We start from the raw sequence: 22,241 nt of genomic DNA on the forward strand, positions 1-22,241 counted from the left end.
AGAGCAGCAAGTGTGTCGCCTAAGAAATAAAAAAAACCTCTCCATTCACTCCATGACCAGGTTCTATTTAAGAACACAGCGTTGGATGACGGCCATCACATCCATTCATGTCTCTTACCCACCTCACAGTCGTCTGACCCCTTGTTTACGGTTGCGACTGCTGACATGACGTTTATTTGGCAAGAAAGTGGACAGGATGTGATTTGGTCAATATGAATGGCTTATTGTGTGTTATAAGAATAATAGCACACACACACATACATGAACTTCCAGTCATACACCTCAAATTCGGCTCTGGCGCCAGTTCTGTCGATTACCTGATGTGACAACCAGACTATGATACACTGGACTAGTGCTCTGCCATCACTTAAGGTCATTTCATACAAAGCATGCTGGGAGATTGATTGATCAGAAGGCCCGTCTAATCTGGCTCTGACTTTGCTCTAGCCCAGCACAGGAAAAAACAAAGGAAGCATAAATTGTGCTGGTACTTCATACAGGAGATGTGGCTCGCAGAATAATATGGTGTCCTGGACACCAATTTCCCACTAGAGACATAAAAACATTTACTCATATGTCTGTGTGTGTGTGAATTGAATATATATCAGATATTGAAGTTAGTTGGAATTACTCGTCACGCATCTTAGTAGCTATAAGGAATTAAAAGTCCAAAATTATGCATGTGTGTCTAATTAAAAAGAATAGTATTTTGTTTTTCCTCCAAACTAAAATTTTAAGGAAAAAAAAAGAAATTCTGTAGCTGATGGATTAAAAAAAAATGGTTTGATATTTTGCACGTTACTTATAACTTATTTATATATAGGACTGTTGAAAAGTTTAGGGTTGGTAAGCTTTTTTTTAATGTTTCTTCTGCTCAATAAGTCTGCATTATTTGATCAAAATACAGTAAAACAGTAATATTCTAAAATAATATTCCAATTTAAAATCACTCTAAAATATAATTTATTCCTGTATTGCAAAACTGAATTCTCAGTATCTTCAGTGTCACATGATCCTTCAAAAATCATTCTAATTCTAAGATTTGTTCTGTGATTTACTGTCCAAAAAACGGTTCTTATTATTTATCGATGTTGAAAACTGTTTTTTTTTGCTTAATATTTTTGTGGGAACTGTGATTTATTTATTTTAGTGCTGGGCAAAGATTAATCGTGATTAATCGCATCCAAAATAAAAGTTTTTCTTTATATAATATATCTGTGTGTGCTGTGCATATTTGTTATGTATATGTAAAGACACACACATACATGTATATATTTAAGAAAAATATGTTATGTTTATATATTAAATATATTTATATATAATATAAATTATATGAATATAAATATATACACGTAAATACATGTAAATATTTTCAAAATATATACTGTATGTGTGTGTCTTTACATATAAATGGTCTTCTTTGCCCAGCACTAATTTATTTATTTATTTATTTCAGGATTAGGATTTTTTTTTGAAAGATTTTACCATTTTCAGGTCTAAGCAATGTGGTAAAACATGTGACCCAGGTCACCCCTAAATCTGACCACCCTGCAAAAGCGAGCCATGGGCCATTGTCATCGTAGCCTCAAGCGAGACACTTTAACTTTAGGCTGCTCCAGTAATAAGTTTAAGCAGAGCTCTACGACGACATTGTGTGAAACTTATGTAAATCATTTCCATCGGTTATAAATAAAGATCCCAGATTATCCTCCCTTCGGTCTCAGTCTGAATGCATCCTTGCGTTTTGGGAAAGCCCTACATTGCAGGAGACCTGCATGTCGAAATGCAGTCTGCGTGTTAACGCTTTTGCATGCAAGCTCATGGCAGAACAGCATTTTTCCCCCATGAGAACCATTTTTACCTCTCTGTGACCTGCCGCAAATACCAAGACCTAAAAAAACTGAATGCAGAACATTCTAGAACAAAATGTGCAGGGGCAGCTTTCTTCTCTCTATCAGGGAAGGACATGGTGGCAGTTTTGACTGAAACTGCAGAAGTTTGATCTGGTTAAAGAGGACACGTTTGAGCTTGACTTCCCTGCTGAATTTTGCAATTGGCTGCTTTGCTTGTTTGTTCGTTTTCAGCGCTCTAAAAATAGATCGTAAGAGCAGGTGGCATAGATGTGGCTCCTCTGCTTGATTACCCCTCTTTTGTTGACCTGTGGCTCTTGAGGGATTTTGTTACGGTGTATGAGAGTGTTAGGGACACAAAAGCACTGGGACTTGTGAAGGAACAATGCGTGCTGGAAGTTATTGTAGTTTTTCCACACCTTGTGCTTGCGAGGTCTGTTTGTCAGATGTATGTGCTGTTTGTGACTTTTCACCTAAAAAGCAACACAAGACCATTGAGATACTGTTCACTTTCATACAATAAGTATCCTTGTGATCCTCTTTCTGTAAGAGTTAATTGATATGTATTAACCCAAGAGCAAATTCAGAGAAAAAAAATAGGCTCTTACTTTAGTAGACAAGGTTCTCTGTGTGCTTAGTATGGACTAAGAGGCTCACTTACAGCCCCTATAATTACTAATCACTGTAACCTTGTGCGCAAGTTGTGTTTTACATGATGATTGGCTAATTTTATTTTTATTTTTTTTTACTTATATCAGCAGAGAAACTCTGATCTTGTTTCTGGGGCGCTGCTCTGCAAGCAACTTGTGCAACTAGTTGCTGTGTAATTTAGTTATAAAGAGTCTTTTCTTTTCTTCTCTGTTATGCATGAATATTAATTAGATCATGCGGACGTTGCTTGGTAACCTTCCAGGAGTGTCTGACTAACATAGTATTCATGAGCAAAGTGCTCACCTTGGTAGGAAAAGTAAATTACTGTATACAGACATCTGAGAAGATATACTGAAAACAGTCCATGAATTATATAACGCCTAATAGATCATTAGTTAAAAATACATTCACATAGTAATGAATGTGCTGACATTTCTCACTGCCTGCTTGTATAAAATGTGTGTGCATGCATTTGTGTAAATTGCAATGTTAAAGTCCTTATATAAAAAAAAGATAGTTTAAAGGGTATGAGAGTTGCTAAACTAATAGTTTAGCATAGAGCATCACATTAGATAGATAATGTTTAAAATAAAGGCTGAATATAATAAATATGTATACACTGTTTTTGTATTTTTGTATTTTTTTTTTTAGATTTTGTTTTTATGAAATTTTATTTTTTTAAATGTTTTAAGTATTTAAAATAAGTAATTAGAATTTAAAATAACTATGATATTGAAAGCTGAATTTTCAGCATCATGTCACATGATCCTTCAGAATTTATTCTTTAGTGCTCAAGATACATTTACTATTATTATTATCAATGTTAAAAACAGCTGTGCTGCTTAATATTTTTGTAGAAACAATTATACATTTGTATAAATTATTGAATAAATAAAAAAAAAAAACATTGTTTTTTTTTAAAAAAGATATCTTGTAACACTATGAGTTTTGATAATTTTTAATGCATCCTTACTGACTATATACAGTGGTGTGAAAAAGTGTTGGCCCCTTCATGATTTTTTATTTTTTTGCATGTGTGACACACTTTAATGTTTCAGATCATCAAACTAATTTAAATATTAATCAGAGATAACACAAGTAAACACAACATGCAGTTTTTGAATGAAGGTTTTTTATTATGAAGGGAAAACAAAATCCAAACCCACATGGCCCTGTGTGAAAAAGTGCTTGCCCCCTGAACCTAATAACTGGTTGGGCCACCCTTAGCAGCAACAACTGCAATCAAGCGTTTGCGATAACTTGCAATGAGTCTGTTACAGCGCTGTGGAGGAATTTTGGTCCACTCATCTTGGCAGAATTGTTGTAATTCAGCCACATTTTTTCCACACAGGGCCATGTGGGTTAGGATTTTGTTTTCCCTTCATAAAAAAAACCCCTTCATTTAAAAACTGCATGTTGTGTTTACTTGTGTTATCTCTGATTAATATTTAAATTTGTTTGATGATCTGAAACATGATCTGAAAGTGTGACAAACATGCAAATAAAAAAAATCAGGAAGGGGGCCAACACTTTTTCACACCACTGTATATGATATTATTATATATAAACACAGTAATTGGTCTTTCTAAATATTTGCACACGATACTATAGAATACATCCTTTTTAATAGATATTAATATTAAATATATTTATTAATTATTATTTGCAAAAATAATGTTACTTCAAAATTTCTATCATTATAATAAAGAGGTGTACGTCATGTCCTTCCTTGGTGTGTTGTAATGGAATAGCTTCTTGTCCTTTAAAAAAAAGCATATTCTATAGGGCGTTTTTTTTTTAGTAGAGAGGTTGCTGTGTACGTAATGGAAAAAACACTCCTCAAGATTCACTTAAAAACACAGGAAATGCACTAAATTGAGTCTTTGCTGTCTCCCCCTCTTTGTGTGTCTTTCTCTGGCTCTGCCTTGTTGTGTTCTTACTATGTCAGTACTTTCCTCCAAATGAAAGGCACTCTAGTGAAACGTAATAGTGAATCTTGTCCTTTATAGCCCTTTTGTGATTTTACAGCTCATGCTAATAATGCTCTAAAGCCATTTATGTTGTTTATACATTTTTCTGTTATCTTCATTAAAACAGCCTTTCATCAAAAAAAAAAATTCTTCAATGTATTTACTTATCAGTCTTCTTTGTAAAACCACCTTTTTAAATGTCTGATTGCTTTTATATTTCCATTCCACCTATTAAAATTATAAATTGTAATTATAAATAAATCAATAAATTAATTAATTTTGATTTGTTTATTAAAAAATAAGTACAGATCAATTTTAATGAGGCTCTAATAAGGCACTTTATTTGCACAGAACCAACAGCACATCTAATCTGATATTATGTGGATAATATCTTGAATCTCAGAAGACTAAGGCTACGTCCACAAGAAGACTGGTTTCTCCGTATCCGATCTTCTTTTTTGCCTCAAATTCCGTAAACACGGAGTCGTCTCAGGAAATATCTGCGTCCACACGGAATCACTGAAACCGACTGAAAACGATGTAGTACACATGCCAGACCAATATGTGGCGCTGTAATTCTGCCACAGAGATACACAAAAAAACAGAGAAGAAGACTTGGACCATGTGCGTAAACCTTGCGCGCTGAATATAAACTAACACACAAAGCAGAAGATTTTGCTTTAATAAAACTAATGAGCTCAGTAGGTTCTGCAGCACGAACACAGGCACGTAGTCTGACATTGTTGTTGTTGTTGTCGCTGTTATGTGACACGTAGCGGTGTCTGATTAGGGGCGAGACGTGGGCTGATGACGTCATCGTTTCAGAAAATATACGGATTCGCCGTCCACACGAAAACATGAAACCGGCGTTTTCAAATTTATCCACCCTGGGACCCGGTTTCAAAAATGATCGGTTTCACTCTTCGAAAACGCCGGTTTCGTGTGGACGAAACGCCTATACGGTAAAAAATTTATGCGTATACAGAGAAACCCGTCTTCGTGTGGACGGGGCCTAAAGCTTCACCTCACAGTCTCAGATAGTCATGTAACTCTGGAAAAAACAAGAGTATGTTACTTAAAGGGATAGTTCTGATAGTACTTAATGAAAATTCTGTCTTTAATTACTCACCCTCATGTTGTTCCAAATCCGTAAGACCTCCGTTCATCTTCAGAACACAAATTAAGATATTTTTGATGCATTCTGAGAGCTCTCTGACTCTCCTATAGACAGCAATGTAATTACCATGATCAAGGTCCAGAAACGTAGCAAGGAGATCGGTAAAACAATCCATGCGACAGTTGGGGGTTCAACCGTAATTTTACGAAGCTATACTTTTTTTACGCAAAGAAAACAAAAATAATGACTTTATTCAACAATTTGTCGTCACTGCGTCACCCTGGTGCCATTTTGGAGAGTATCCACTGAATGTAAACAGCGTATACTGTTCTGTGTCAGCTGCACCACACTGTAAAAAAAAAAATCCGCAAAATTTATGGTAAAAAACTAGCAGCTGTGGTTGCCGGAATTCTACCGTAAAAAATACGGTAACAACATTTTAGGTTTTATAGTTTTAACTTTTTTAACAGTTAAATACCGTAATTTCATTAACTGATATAATGTTAATATACCAACCTATTAAAGTACTGAAATCTGTTTTGTACCTCTGAAATACACTGATAACCACCCAATGTAGAGCCCTATGATTTCCGCGATGCAGAAAACGCGGACGAATCGCGGAATCCAGTCATAAAAACGGAATTTACAGTTTAACGCGGAATGTCACGGAATTTGTCAAAGTTTGGATGAATTAATCAAAAGTAGGTCATTATACTTAATTCAGATAGCGATATGGACTAGTATCTGTAAATATTAAGCCACATAAGTCGATTTAAATATGCAGACGTGCGGTTTTGTTTACTAACGTTACATACACAGCGTTGTGTGGCGCTCGCGGTGATTTCAGCATCTGCAGTCACAATAAGGACATAAATACATGAGCAACATCTTTACAAGCATTTTACCATTTCATTTGAATAAAACTAGCGTCATATCATATACACAAAGAACTTTAAAGGTATTCACAGCAACCCGTCAAAATAAAAGTTTGGTTTAACTTATTAAAGACAATGTGCCAGAAATAGGCTATATTACTATATTATATTACTATTATTTAGTAGAATGTACGTAATACTACTACTGCTACTTACTACTACTGTTGAAAAATAATAAAACTAAGAAATAATTTTTTAAGAAATAATCACAAAATATTTTTATTTTAATAGTAAATCCCCTTTATTTGCCAAAAATTTAAATGTTTAATTTTCATTAATTAAAATATAAATTAAATCAATGTTTTATGCCTTCATCTGATTACCAGTAAAATTTAAATACACAACACAGAATTTCTGAGGGGGGAAAAACATTCCATAAGGCTACTGTAAGAGTAAATAAAAATTGTTTGTATGCATTCAAATAATTAGACATGCTAAAACACAGAATTTGGTAACATAAGGTGAGAAAAAATCAAACATTTCATACGGCCCTAAACATGTCATTTTTGTTACACTTTTAATAAATTAATGTTAAATTGTATAAGTTTCATGATTTTAATTAATTACACATGCTTTATGATTATGGTTTAGAAAAAAATAAAACTGAATTTGGGAAAAAATAAAATGGATTTCATAGGGCTCTACAAATGCAGGTGGTGATGAGAAAGTCACTTGATGAATCAAAGCCCATCACAAGCAGCTTTTAAATAATAACATATATAGAAGGTGCACAGAATCATTCACACAAGCACTAAACACCATCATGGTGAAATATGCAATAAACATTAACAACATTAGATGTAACATACAACCCTAATAAACATAACCGATAAGAAAAAACTAAGAAGAAACATAGTTATTTCAAAGAAAAAAAACATCAAACTCAAACAAAATTTGAAATGCAACGCAGGGAATTCTGGGAACATCAGTTTACAGTTTTTCCCTGTAAATTTTACAGGAACTTACCGTTAACCATTTAACAGGTTTTTACTGTAGAATTTTCATATTTTTTTACCGTTAAAATCACGGTCATTTTTACAGTGCACAGGGATACGTTTTCTATGTTGTTTACACTTTGATTTGAACGAAAACAATGTATACGCATGGCGGAACTGACACAGAACAGCATACGCTGTTAACGTTCAGTGGATACTCTCCAAAATGGAACCAGGGTGACGCAGAGGAGACGAATTGTTGAAAAAAGTTATTTTTGTTTTCTTTGCATACGAAAAGTATTCTTGTAGCTTCGTAAAATTACGATTGAACTCCGATTGTCACATGGATTATTTTACCAATCTCCTTGCTACGTTTCTGGACCTTGATCGTTTAAATTACATTGCTGTCTCTGGGAGAGTCAGAGAGTTCTCAGAATGCATCAGAACTCTTAATTTGTGTTCTGATGATGAACGGAGGTCTCACGGGTTTGGAACGACATGAGGGCGTGTAATGAAAGACAGAATTTGCTTTTTTGCGTGAACTAGCCCTTTAACATCCTGGAAAATAAAAGCGAAACCGAGAGCAGCATTTACCATTTATGCACTTCAAAGAGGGCAGATAAGAGCGGCCAATGTAGCAAAGTCACATACTCTAAATCAACAAATGAAGCTCACCGGATGAATAAAGCTCTCTTTCTTGGGAAAGAGAGGAATGGCGACGTGACGGTTGTGTTGGAAGGTGTGTAGACTACTGTAGGACTTAGACAGGAATGGATAGAGGGGGAAAAGAGAGACAGAAATAAGAGACAGATGGAGAGATGGGCAATTCTGGAACATCTTGTGATGTAGAAGCGCATGTGGGTATAGAGGACAATACAGAGCAGGCTCATGAACTTTCCACCTCTTTTTTTCTAAGAACTTACACTTAAGGTCAAACATACCTACGCTTTCTATATTTGACTTTTTCACATTTTAATAATTGCTAATGACTCAAGTGGAAATATGGATATGATGTATAGTTAAAAAAAGTAACTATCTTTAAAACTAATTTATTTAGGCTTCATTTTGGCTTCTCAATCAAGAAGTGGATCATAAATTTGGAAGCGGATCTCTAATCTTTCCAGCATTCATTACAAGCATTTTTCAACACTTCTGCATGTAAAGAGTGATTGAAGACTCTCGGTGGGGAAAGACAGAGAGGAATGAAGCCCCTCGCGCCAACTTTCAGACCAACAGGAACATGCCGAGCCACAGGGTGCCTTTCTCAAAAGGAACAGTTGCGTAAGGGATCTGACGCTCCCCTCCCTTTTCGGCGAGGATGGTTTTATGAAAACACCTTTGACTGAATGACATCCTGCAAAGTGATGTTGACATTCTTGTTGCAATCAACCATCAAACCCCAATCCGACTGGTTTCATCCAACTCCTTGTTGTCTTTCATCAGGGGCACCTTATCATCTCGTGCTCTCCTTTTCTTTTTTCATTCACTCTCTCTCTCTATACGTTTTTTTCTTGTGCTGGTTAAATTCACTGCGCAGGTACATTGAATTTATGTCTTATGTATCCTAATAAGGATGCTCAAGTACTGCAAATACTGGATGCACAAAAACTGCACTGATACCCGAAAATTGAAACGGACACTGGATTTTTTTTTTTTTTGTGCATTATCAATCAATCACCACTAAAACTTGCAGCTTTACTTAATTACTACTGTATGTATGTAAGTAATACTGTGGACAATTCATATTTTACTTAAGTAAAACAGTAAAGTAAAAAAGGTCTTTAAAAGAAATATTTAAACATAATGGCACTGTTTCATAGACAGGGCTTAGCCTAAACCAGGATTAGGCCATAGTTCAATTAGGACATTTAAGTAATTTTTATAAACATGCCTTAGAAAAAGCATAACTGGTGTGCATCTTAAGACAAAACAAAGGCACTGACATGTTTTAAGATCAGTCAGTGCAAGTTTCTTTCAGTTGAAACAGCTCAGATTTACATTTTAGTCTAGGACTAGGTCTGTGAAACCAGAGGATAGATTTATACAAATATTACATAAATAATAATAATTGTAATTATTTATATATTTTACATCTGTTCTGGATTCAAAATATATAAACTATGTAACGCTTAACGATTAATCAATTAAATTTGATGGAAATTTATCATGCAACCAAAATGTGTGAATCTCAAAGACAGAATGAAATATATTACTTAATTACATTTTTTTTAAAATAAATGGTATTTTATGTTTTTTTTTCCTTCTTATGGTTTTATTACATCTTAGTACATATTTCATATTTTGTCCATTTTATTGACCTAACAGTTTAATCAAATTGCACTGCAATGAATGTTTCTTTTACACCGCCTTTATCAATATGATTTAATGATCAATATAATTTAACAATAGACATTTGACAAACTTGAGTTAAGTGTGAACATGGTTGACAATCAAACTATCACCAACTGTTTTCAAAATGTCACAGAACTATTAAATTTAAGGTTTAATGATTTCAGGTGCAAGAGTGTTATGAGACCTGTCAGAACATTGAAAGAATTGTGACTGGACTGGTTGATTTATATTTATGCAGTTTCATACGGTTTGTGTGAAATTGCCATATCTTGACTTCTTTAGTCAATTTTGCTATGCTAGAAAAAAATATTTTTTTAGGATCTTATTTAGAATCTTATTTTCAGTAAAATTAAATATGGAAACTTTTTTTTTTACTTTCATAATTTTTTTTTGTCTTGATACCTTTAATTGACAAAAATTTCAGAAATGAATTGCATATTTTATTGGAATGTTTGGTGACACTGGTCATTGTTGAGTGTTTGTTGGGTCATAGATTGTCCTGTAGCTGTCTGTACGTGAGCACAGGCTGGCATCAGGATATTAGCGTCCAACTAATATCAGACATATGAGTGTCAGTAAATGATTCTCCTGCTGTGTTGCAGTGTTAAGTGTTGCTTAATATTTAAACAGAGACTTCCAGAATCTAGGTCATCAGTTATTTTAGGATGCTTAAGATGGCAAGATGATTTATCTCTTATTAAATTGCAATTTTAAGGTTAGAGGATCCAAAAAATGACAGAAAGCGAACAGGGAAAGAAACCTCTATGTGTGCCATTAGAAAATTGTATTAAGAATTCTTTATTACATGCTATATGTAGGTTAATATTACTGCTTTTTGGGGTTTTTTTTTTTTACATTTGCTTGAATTTTCTTTGCAGGGATTTGAAGCTTGACAACATTCTGCTGGACGCAGAGGGTCACTGTAAGCTGGCAGACTTTGGCATGTGTAAGGAGGGCATCCTGGATGGCATCACAACCACAACATTCTGTGGCACACCAGATTACATTGCCCCGGAGGTACAGTATTTCACACTCTCTCACACACACACACACAAATGCACAGTGATAGTCTCTTTTCTACTGCTTGGTTCTCATTAAAGCTATGAAACATTAGGTAACACTTTATTTTAGGGTCTCTTAACTAGTTGCTTATTAGCATGCATATTACTAGAATGTATTAGTACTAATTAAGCACATATTAATGCCTTACATGACCTTATTCTACATCCCTAATCCTACCCAATACCTAAAGTTAACAGCTACCTTACTAACTATTAATAAGCAGCAAATTAGGAATTGATTGAGAAAAAGTTGTAGTATTACCAAACATGATTTTATTTGGTCACACTTCATTTTAAAGTCCAAATCTCACTATTAACTGTCTTTTGCCTCAATAAATTCCTAATTACTGCATATTAATAGTTAGTAGGGCAGTTATTAGGTTTAGGTATGGGATAGATTAAGGGATCTAAAATATGGTCATGCAGAATAAGGCATTAATATGTGCTTTATAAGTACTACTACTACTAATGATAATATGCATACTAATAAACTAATGGTGAGAACTGCATTGAGCAATCACTAGTTTTCATATTGTGGTCCTGATTCAAACATTTAACATTTCTGAGTTGTTTGCAAAATTATTCTTACGTAACTGATGTATTTGAATTAATGTTGCAATTTACTTTCGAATGGTTTTACAGATAGTCGTTACAACTAGAGATGTTCATTTCATGAATGTGGCCCTGTCAGTCCTCTGCCGTGTGTGTCATGTGTTCCTGCCTCTTGTGTCAATATTTGGTTTGTTTCCTGTCCTTGTTAAATGTAATCATATAGTTAATTCTTGTCCAGCCGTGTTTGTCTAATTGTCTATGATTTACCTGTGTATTTATTACCTGTGTAGTCCTGTCTGTTCAGTTTGATTTCGTCTGGTCTACTCGTTACTCCCCGGTGTTCATGTCTGTGTCAGCCTTGCCTTGTCTTGCCCTGCCGTGATGTCTTCATTAAAGACTATTATTTGAGTTTACTCCTCGTCTGCATGTTCCTGTATCCTCCTCGTGTGTGTGCACCGTGACAGGCCCAAAGAAATTGTTTTAATTTTTCAGTGTTTTCCGATTTCAGTTTTTCATTATCTTCCGAGCTATCTTTTGTTTACAGTAATAACCATATGTAGCTGCAGAACGTCACAGAAAACTCAGTTTCCAACGAAATGCCCATCATTCATAAAGTTTAACATTTCCCCCATCTCTGCATATCTTGCATTTTTTATGAAAAGTCTGATATATAAAATGATAGCCTGAAAAATCCAAATTCTTTAAAATGGCACAGTTTATTGAGCCTTCAGGGGAAAAAAAGTTTGCTTATGTTTCTATCTTTTTGTGTGTGTGTGTATGTGTATCATATTTGATACAACATGATTTTATGGCTCATATAGACATGCTTTTAGAGAATATGGAGCTCATACATCATGAACACCTGAGCTTTATTAAACTACCATATTTTGCTATAAGTTTAATCGCAACGTATAATCATTGCAGTTAATAGTGTTCACCATCTGTTTGATAACATGCAATTTGTAACTAACTGCATGATTTTTACTGTACATTTGTGTCATAGTCTCCACTAATAACCTACTCCTAAATATAATGTAGAAACTTACATTTTTCTGTAAAGCTGCTTTACAACGATTTGTATCGTGAAAAGCACTATACAAATAAACTTGTATTGAATTGAATCTTGCAACAATAAGTTCAAGTAATATATTTAAGTGCTTAGTTTTATATGACAAAATATGGTTTTTATTGTGGAGGCATGATGATTGAGATGAACAAATAAATGTTCCTCAAAAGTCTGATGTATCATATTTGATGCTGACATTTTAACATGATTTTTCTAAAAACAAATATAAAGATTCAGTAAGTGTTCAAGTTGAAATAGTACTAACAATATAAAAGTTATTCAAAGTTATTTACTTTATAAAAATCAGTAAAGATTTCACAGCAAAATGACACGAGCCACAACCTGAAGGTATCAATCAGACGACAGAAGACATAGAAGATACAGCAGTTTTGATCATGTTAATAATTTAGAGGACTTCGAAGTTTTGCATATCAAATATGATACAGTATAGACTTTATAGAGTCAAATATAGCAGCTGATTTGATCATACTTTCAACTTCCAATATACTATCATCTCCATTTAACACTTTACACCATGTGTTAATTAATTCTGCACAAATCTGAACCAGCACAGAATATTTCAGAAGTGCTTTTATCTGGGTCTGAGCTGGGTCTGATCATGTACATTCAATTATTCTGTTTCAAACTTTAGATTTATGGAGCTTTGTGGTTTGCAGATCCTGCAGGAGCTTGAGTACGGCCCGTCAGTGGACTGGTGGGCTCTAGGTGTGCTGATGTACGAGATGATGGCTGGTCAGCCTCCTTTTGAAGCAGATAATGAGGACGACCTTTTTGAGTCTATTCTCCACGATGACGTCCTATATCCCGTGTGGCTCAGCAAAGAGGCTGTCAGCATTCTTAAAGCAGTACGTGTCCAGATTTACTCATGGATCACTCTGGGGATTCCCTAAGGATACATTTTGCCTGCTGATTATTACTAAAGACGTAGGCACCACCTCTTAACCTTTCCTCTTACTACTGTCTGCTTGCTCTCACACTTTCTTCTTGAAAGAATAGTTAAGTAACAGAAGAGCAAAAGAAGGCGACAGCTCAGAAAAACGACACTCCTTGTGGGAAAAGAACAGATTGTTTGTGTTCCCTGCTGGAGTTTTGGGTTGTGTAATCTCAGAGGTCTCGTTTCAGGATATACAGCCCACCATTGCATGGGTTCCTCCTCTTTTAACTGTTCAAATTGGTTAAGTGCATATGACAAAGAGCTGAGGAACATTTTATTGCTCAGAAGCAAATTTTTTTAGGTCATGTTTCATTTATATATCTGCTTTGTCTCCAGTGAGAAATCAAAAGTAGACACAAACTGTTGATCTATAGTAAAAGTATAGAGCTATAAAATTAATGAGAATAGTATAGCTCATTCAGCCTTTAAAATATTTGATGATCTTTTCTAAAACTCTACAGAAGACATACATTATTACGTCATTAAAATGTCATAATTTACTCACTCATATGGTTTTATTTCTTCTGTGGAACAAAAAAAAAAAAGATTTTATATTTGCAGCGCTTTTGTTTTCCATACAAAATTTAAATAAATAAATACAAAAAAAAAAGATTACTTTACTTAAAAAAAAAAAAAAAATTACTAATCATTTTTTAATTAAATAACAACACATAATAATAATAAATAAGACCACACAACTTGTTTGCTATATTCTGGTTCAATTATTATATATTTTTTTTTTCTCAATTAACTGGTTCATATCAGACTGAACAATTCAACCTCTTCAAAATAACAGAAGAACAAAATAGGCCATAAGTTTTGGAATGACACAAATAAGTAAAGTCCATTTTCAACCAATCCTTTCTGATTCCTCTTGCCAAAAGTCTTAATTACTTCTCCGTTTCATCTTGTTGTCTAAGAGAAACTAAAGAGATATTAAAGCAATTCCAATGAAAAGTATCATCTCAGTCAGTGCTCATATTTATTTGTCTGGCTTGTTTGACTAGTTTCTCTGCATGTATTTGTATGCATGACTGCTTGTGTTTTTTTTTTGGTTTTTTTTGCATTTTTGATGTTTGTTTAAGGGTTTCACACTCATAGGAATTCCAATTTTTTGCTCATATGTGACTCAGATGTTTTTGATTTCCTGCAATGTAACCTTAAGGCCATTTCACACTGAGTCCGAAATTCTCGTCCGAACTTTTCGCACTTTAAAAAATGAATACGACCTCATATTGTGTCAATCATGTTTGCACACTGCCTTCGATTTTCTGTGTTTTCACATCCGTATTAAGCATTTTGATAGGAAAGGATGACGAATACGGAAAGAAAAGAAAAAAAAGCACACACGAAACTTTTGGAGTCAGTGTGCAAGGACCTTTAGTCTGAACAGCCATATTGGAATTTATTATGGAAATCATTCCAAAGATTTTACATAATAGTAGTTTGGTTCTATTGGTCAATAGCTGCACAATCATACAGTAAGTATTATGATGACAACTCTATACTGATATTGAGCACTAAGGCTTGCAGTGTGAATGTAGCCATATTCGCAGTTTATATATGTGTGTGTGTGTACAGTGTTTTTTTGTGTGTCGCCTTTTTCCTTCACATGTTCAAGATTTACTTTGGCTGTCCTTTACCTATTTGCGAAGGTTTTTGGGAAAGGCAGGCTGTTTGTCTTGGACAGCATCATGCCACACTGCGATCTGTCTCACTGGCACTGTGGTCACATGACCTGTGGTCACCTCAGGTCATCGCAATCTTATATCATGCATACATCATCACTGAGCATCTTAACTCAACATAATGCAAATAGACATCCTCTGGTTAACAAGCCATCAGGATTATGCTTCTCTAATCGTTTCTTCTTTCTTCACTCCATTGTTTAGTTCATGACGAAGAGCCCTAGTAAGCGGTTGGGTTGTGTAGTATCCCAAGGACTAGAGGAAGCTATTAAAGTGCATCCGTTCTTCAAAGAGATTGATTGGGTACTTCTGGAACAGAGGAAGATCAAGCCACCTTTCAAACCACGTATTGTGAGTATTATAATGTGTGGGATACTGTGGATAGTCTATCTGTTACAAAACCTAGTGCACTGCCTACATAGACAGCATTTAAAGGCATTGTGGGCATAAGAGGCGATGTGGATAGCTATTTTGCCTTCTATGTGCATTTATCCTTTCTACAGAAGTCAATCCCAGAAATGCAGTGCAGCATGAAAAAGCAAGATATATGATGAGTCATTCAGTATCGAGAAATAGCACTAAACTAATAGTGGTTTTATTACTAAAAGTTAACTTGCCACTTTCGAATTCAACTGTCTTTTTAGTTGGTCGTTGCGGCATATGACCAACTTCTTGTGAAATCAGTGTGGGGAAATCTTTTGACCTCGTGTAAAATTCACAATTGCTTCGATTCCTATTGAAATGACTGGATTTTGCCCACAAAAGATTGCTAAACAACAGTAAGGCAGCTCACTAGGTTTGCAACAGAGCCATTGTGTGTTTATGAATAACACTTACCAGGCAAGGCATAATACATTTGTCAAAATGCTGCTGCAATGCAATCAAATAAAATGATAAAATAACAGGCAATTAGAATGTATGTAATATTTGCAACAGTTGGGTCCCAAAGTAAAAAATCCTATTAATTTTCTCCATGGGGAATTGGTTTTGAATGATAATCTTTGAAGACAGACCTACTGCACATTATATCAGCTTTTTCCTTTTTACAACCATGTTCAACTGCTAAATTCCTGTGAAAATTACATTACCCATGATTCTTCAGAGAACGCTTTAGCACCCACCCACCCACTCCCATTAAACATTGCAAATGATTTAGAGTTCCCCTACGTTAATAAAGCATTAATATGTTGTATGCATAGAATGCATATTTTGCAATAAACTTAAAATATATTGTTTATGACACCTATAATTTTTTTGTACTTCTTCATAGGTTTTAATTGATTTAATTTGCAATGGTTCATGGTATTGTAGTTCTTTCCCTTAAAGCCGTTAAGTGCACAGTCTTGTATCTTTGTCTTTTTGTCCAATTTTCAAATCAAAGGTTTTTAATGTTGTGATTGACCTGATTGGTTTGGTTCATTGTTTATACTGTAACTCTTGAACAAAAATTTGATTGATTTGAATAAAATAATCTCTATAGGAAACACTTCTGGAACCAAGACTATTACAATGTATAAACAGTTTTGTCTAGTAGGATTTTGGACCAATAAGATTTCACTGTGGGCAGGACCTAATGAGTGAGATGCAACAGAGATAAAAACTAAAGCAACCAATAAAATGTCTTGTTTCCCATCTTATGTTTCACTTATAGACTAATTAGGAAAAATTCAGATTTTCTTTTTTGAAGAAATAGGATATACCGTTTAACACTTTATCATGTTGTGTCTGGTTACAACACAGTTTAACTCTGTATATTGGCTGTCTCAGCCCAGACATAAACACTGGTCTCTCCAAATGCAGTTATCAAGAACATTACAGTGCTTCAGCCCTCATGGTTCTTTGAAATGTTTGTGTCACACTTCTGTTTTTGGTAGTGTGAACAGAGGGATATCTGAGATGCTCTTGGACTCTCAGCACGCATCAGACACTGTACTTTGATACAGAGATGCATGCTGGCTGCTGTAAGTGTGTGTGGAATGCCTCTCAGATAGTGTGAGAAGGGGCCTGCCTGTCCGCCCCATTCTCACGCCTGCTCACGAGGCCGATGAGAGCCCTTAGAGGTTGAGAGGGAAAGGAGAGGTTAGGAGAGTTTAAAACATGCACCAAAATGAGGCAGATTAAACAGATATATACACTTTTTTTATTTATTTTTTTGTGTGTGTGAGGGGGGGTGGGTTGGTTTTTGCATTTTGTTAAAGCTTTTTTTTTGTTGTTGTTTTGTTTTGTTTTGTTTTGTTTTGTTTTGTTTTGTTTTGTTTTGTTGTTTTGTTTTGTTTTGTTTTGTTTTGTTTTGTTTTGTTTTGTTTTGTTTTGTTTTGTTTTGTTTTGTTTTGTTTTGTACAAGTTGAAATCACTTTGCCAGTATGGAAAGTGATAACAAACAAAACATTATGTCAAAGATTGCCAATCTATGATGTAAAAACATATAATAATGTGAAAGTATGTTTGGACAGTGGTGCCTGCAGGATTTCATCTGAGGGTATGCATATAGGGAATTAAATTTTTATTTTTTGCAACAAAAAAAAACACAAAAACAAATTACACTGAAAAGCTCATATATGAGCATATATATATATATATATATATATATATATATATATGTTGAATTTTATAATATATGCTCAAAATTAAACTCTGAGAGAACTTTTAATTTTCAGAGTATGTCTAGCATTCTATTACAAACTTCAACAAGACTTGAGACTCTTCGGCACAAACGGTCAATGAGAGCAATGGTCTTTATGTGTGTTATAAAACACAAAAACATTAAATAGCAACGAAATGGTTAAAGGCATCCATCTAGTGCATGTTTGCATAGAATAACAACTAAAAAATTAAAAAAACAGCATAGGCGGACACAAAACACTCTCTGTATGAATGGCCATTTATTCACATGACACAGCAGTAGCTGAATTTTCTCATTTATCTCTCAGAAAGAAGCTTTTGTTTCAATTGTTAGTAGGTGAATATCCACTTCATCCAGCGCTGTTTGTTCTCTGTTTCCTTAAAAATCTTGATACTCTCTATTTTACTGACTGTCAGTCTGCTTCAGATGATTCAATGAGCATGAATAGATTCAGACCATTTTTTTGAAAGCCTGTTTTACTGAAAAGAGAGAACCGAAACAAAAGTATGATTAATTCACAAATGATTGGCGTGGTTGGTTCAGTCAACAGAAATAAGGGGCACGTAAGAACTGCAAAAATATTAGCTGGAAAAGCATTTCGCAGGTTAGTCAGAGCATTTATGGAATGCACTGTGTTTGGATGTATGTGTGTTTTTGTGATTTCTTGTTCTGAAATAGCTCATTTAGTACACTTTCCTCTTCTCCATCCACAGAAAACCAAAAGGGACGTCAACAATTTTGACCAGGACTTCACCCGCGAGGAGCCGGTGCTCACCCCGGTGGAAGACGCCATTATCAAGCAGATCAACCAGGATGAGTTCAAGGGCTTCTCTTACTTCGGCGAAGAGACCCTGTCCTAATACTAAAACCTCCATCTTCTGCGCTGTATTTGGCGCATTCGTGCGCTGTGAACGCCCATGAGCTGATCGTAGACCATGATTTACCAAGAATTTGATGCTTTAATTTAAAAGTAGAAAGTTAGGCATTATAATCTTTCCTGCTGAACCCCAAAAAAACATAAGTGCGTGCACAGATGGTCACACATTTGCACCATCTTTATTTAATGTATGTAAAACACTTAAGGGAGCTCATGTGACATCACTAAAGCAGCTGGATAGAGCTCATTAGCAGGACATTTCATGTTTCATTTCTTCTCCCATCATGCAGTGTATCAGTGGTACATCTGGAGTCAACCCATTTACACTAGCACCGTTTTGAAATGCAAAAACCAAATGTAAAGAAGAAGTGATTGTATTGCAGATGTGATGCATATGAATGTGTGAATTGGGAGTTTTAAGCACTCAGCATTGGGATCTGATCACATGATGGTCTGATAGCCAGAGACAGTGATTGGATGGTACTGGGAAGGACTCAGAACTGCCTTTCATGAGACCATCGCACCGTTTCCATTCGAAACATAAGTGTTGACATATACGCAAGTCACCAAAACAATTGTTGTGTGTGTGTGTGTGTGTGTGTGCGCATATATGCTGGAGGGTAGGGTACTCTCTTTATTGTTTTGTTGTGTGTGTGTGTGTGTTTTCATTATATTACTGGATTGTTTTGTTGCTAGGATGTGGCAATTGTTGGGTTCTCTGCAATGCAAAAAGACCTATCATTATGAACAGGTCAGGACAGTAGCCAATCACGCCTCTACAGTCTACAGTACGTACAAGTCCTGATTACCCTCATCATTAGCCTGTGAACTTTGAAAATAGACTAATCATCTACTGCATGGTTATGCCTATGATATTCTCATGTATTATTAGACTATGAGAAACTGTTATGTGCAATATTCTCTCTCTTGCTCTGTGTGTGTGTGTGTGTGTGTGTGTGTGTGTGTGTGTGTGTGTTTGTTTAGCAATTTTTTTTCCTCTCTCCATCTCGCCTTCAATGTCTCTGATTTCCACTGTCTGTTTTGGTTGGTAATTGTTTGGTTGTCAGGTCAAGCCATATCCAGCACAGGTTCTTTATTTCAGCTGCTACAGCCTCTGTATTTTATATACTCTCATTAGACAAGACACAAAATATTACGCTTCTGTGGCAAAAAAAAAAAAAGGAAAATACATAGAAATGATCTTCCATTCTAAATATAGCACAACTGAAATACCCTAGAATTTCTCCTAATAGGAAAGCTGTAACAGTGAAGCAAGCAAGACTAGTTATGTTTATCAAGAAAATCCAATCAGTTCAGTACATTATGAACATAAGAAATAATGAACGCATTTGTAATAAATTCAACATCTTTTTTTTTTTTTTTGCAGACTCTTGCCAAAGTTAGTTTTAAAAGTCAACATGACTTTGTTGCCAGATTTATCTGTATTTTTATAAAAAGCCTTTGAAGCAACTTTATCTTTCTTCTGATGTCACCCTTTGCACCCAAACACCTTTATTTTGCTGTGAAAACTCACTTTCACAATCCAATCAATTCTTGTTGCTTAATATTTATTTTCCGTTTTATATTTTTTCTTATAAATCAGATCACCAAAGTGAAAGTGGGTTGTGAACAGCGTCTCATGTTGACTTTGAGACCTTCACTCATTTCATGTCCATTTTACAGATCTGTTGCTTCATTTTGAGTTTTTGCATCATTTACCTTTCATTTGTTTGGTTGTTTTTCTGAAAGGATGTCTGTCCTTATTTATGCCCTGCTGAACTGGCATCTATTGGCTTGGATGGAGTTCACTAACAGGGAACTCTCACAGCTACACCTGCCAGACACCTGTGCCCTGATGCGAAATTTGCAAAGATATTTTGGACTTCACGAGTAACTCTTTTTTTATTGTTTTTGAAATGACTCTACATAGGAAACACATTGACATGTTCAAGCAAAAGATGGAAGTACCTCTCTGGTTAAACGTGAATCTGTCTCACAAAGGAATACATATTTGTACATAAAGAGGTACAGTGCATACGAATATAAGTTATATAAGTGTTTTATGTCACTGTAAGTACCATAAATGTGTATGTATTTCTCTTATTTTATTGTGCGGCTTCATATGTACAGTATATGTCGTAAGACATAAGTGGTTTTTTTATTTTTTTATTGGACATCTTTGCCATTAGTCACTGTCATGTCATCATTTGCATTTTACTGTGTGCCAAATGTACTGTTCTCAAAGGATGTGAATGTGCATTATTTGGTTTGTAACCTATTAAATAAGATGTCAGAAATGAACCAAACTGTTTGAAGTCCAAATTAGTCTCCAAATGCACAGTGTTGTATTTGAGACAAAGACAGGGGTGGTTGATTGCCATAGGCTATGATTAGATTACAATTTAGTGCATTAATTTAATCATTGTAAAAAAACAACAACAACAAAACAATAAAAAAGAGCAAATTAACTGTAGAAGAAATAATGGGAAAAGCAAATAGTTAAGCCTGAGAGAAATTAGAGGGTGAACCTTAGGTCAAAAATAAGGGTCATCATGACCAAAACAAAGAGTGCAGGATTAGTCCTGTCACATGTGACCTATTCTAGACGGAGGCTATATATGTCCAAGGACATGTGGAATGCATATGCTTGTCATTTTGGGAATGCTCAGAACTTTCTGTAAACTGAATAATCTGAGCGCAATAGTTCTAACTGAAGTGAAAGTTGTGCTGTGCCGAGAATAAATGACTGATTGATGATAGGACAAACATACACAGGAAAAACGTCTCGGGTTACGTATGTAACCCTGGTTCCCTAAAGGGAATGAGACGCTGCGTCGAAAGAGCTAGGGGAATGCCTTGAACCAGAGTGTAATCTGTCCAATGGATGGGCGAGACGTCATAGGCGGGTGACGTCACCGACCGGGAAGCATAAAAGCACGTGCGGCAGAGCCGGCGTTTGCTTCTAGGAATGAAGCAACTGCTCGCAGGGATGCAGGAAGTATGGCCTCGAGATGCAGCGTCTCGTTCCCTTCAGGGAACCAGGGTTACATACATCGAGGGTAGAGGAATGCTTTGGCCAAACCGGGCGCAAAGACGAGAAAAGAAGGGGCCACTGACAGGGCCTGCAAATTCCCACTCTCTTAAGAGAAGATATCGCCAAAAGGAAGGAAGTCTCAATAGTGAGAAGGCGATCAGAAATTTCTTCAACAGGCTCAAATGGAGGTTTACAAAGAGCTTATAAAACCACAGCCAGGTTCCACGCAGGGACACGGGATCATACTGGAGCCCTCATCCTCAGCGCACCGCGGAGGAAACATATAACCAGGGGGTGTCTACCCACTGATTGACCACCGAGAAAGGCGTGGTAGGCCGATATAGCCGCCACGTAAACCTTCAGGGCAGAGTGGGTTACCTCCAGCACTGTACCAATCGGGCAGTTAACTAGGTCAAGGTGGCAGTCTCCGCACCAAGAAGAGAATAATTTCCACTTCAGGACATACAGTTTCCTCGTAGAGGGAGCTCTGGTTTGGAGGATGGTCTCAGCAACCTCGGTTGAGAGACCGGAAGTTATGAGCTGTGCCTTCTCAGAGGCCACACCCACAGCTTCCA

General features: G+C 35.6%; 1 protein-coding gene across 1 annotated transcript in view; it reads left to right on the top strand.

Moving 5' to 3' along the window:
- LOC306884033 (protein kinase C epsilon type) overlaps positions 1-20,935 on the top strand; it is a 114,160-nt gene extending 93,225 nt beyond the window's left edge. Inside the window, exons 12-15 of the mRNA XM_079439649.1 lie at positions 10,689-10,827; positions 13,167-13,355; positions 15,337-15,483; positions 18,469-20,935. Coding sequence (XP_079295775.1) covers positions 10,689-10,827; positions 13,167-13,355; positions 15,337-15,483; positions 18,469-18,615 — 622 coding nt within the window. The 3' untranslated portion in view covers positions 18,616-20,935. The remainder of the gene's footprint in view (positions 1-10,688; positions 10,828-13,166; positions 13,356-15,336; positions 15,484-18,468) is intronic.
- Positions 20,936-22,241: the final 1,306 nt, after the last annotated feature.

This window comes from Barbus barbus (assembly GCF_936440315.1).
Source record: "Barbus barbus genome assembly, chromosome: 18".
NCBI classification, from domain to species: domain Eukaryota; kingdom Metazoa; phylum Chordata; class Actinopteri; order Cypriniformes; family Cyprinidae; genus Barbus; species Barbus barbus.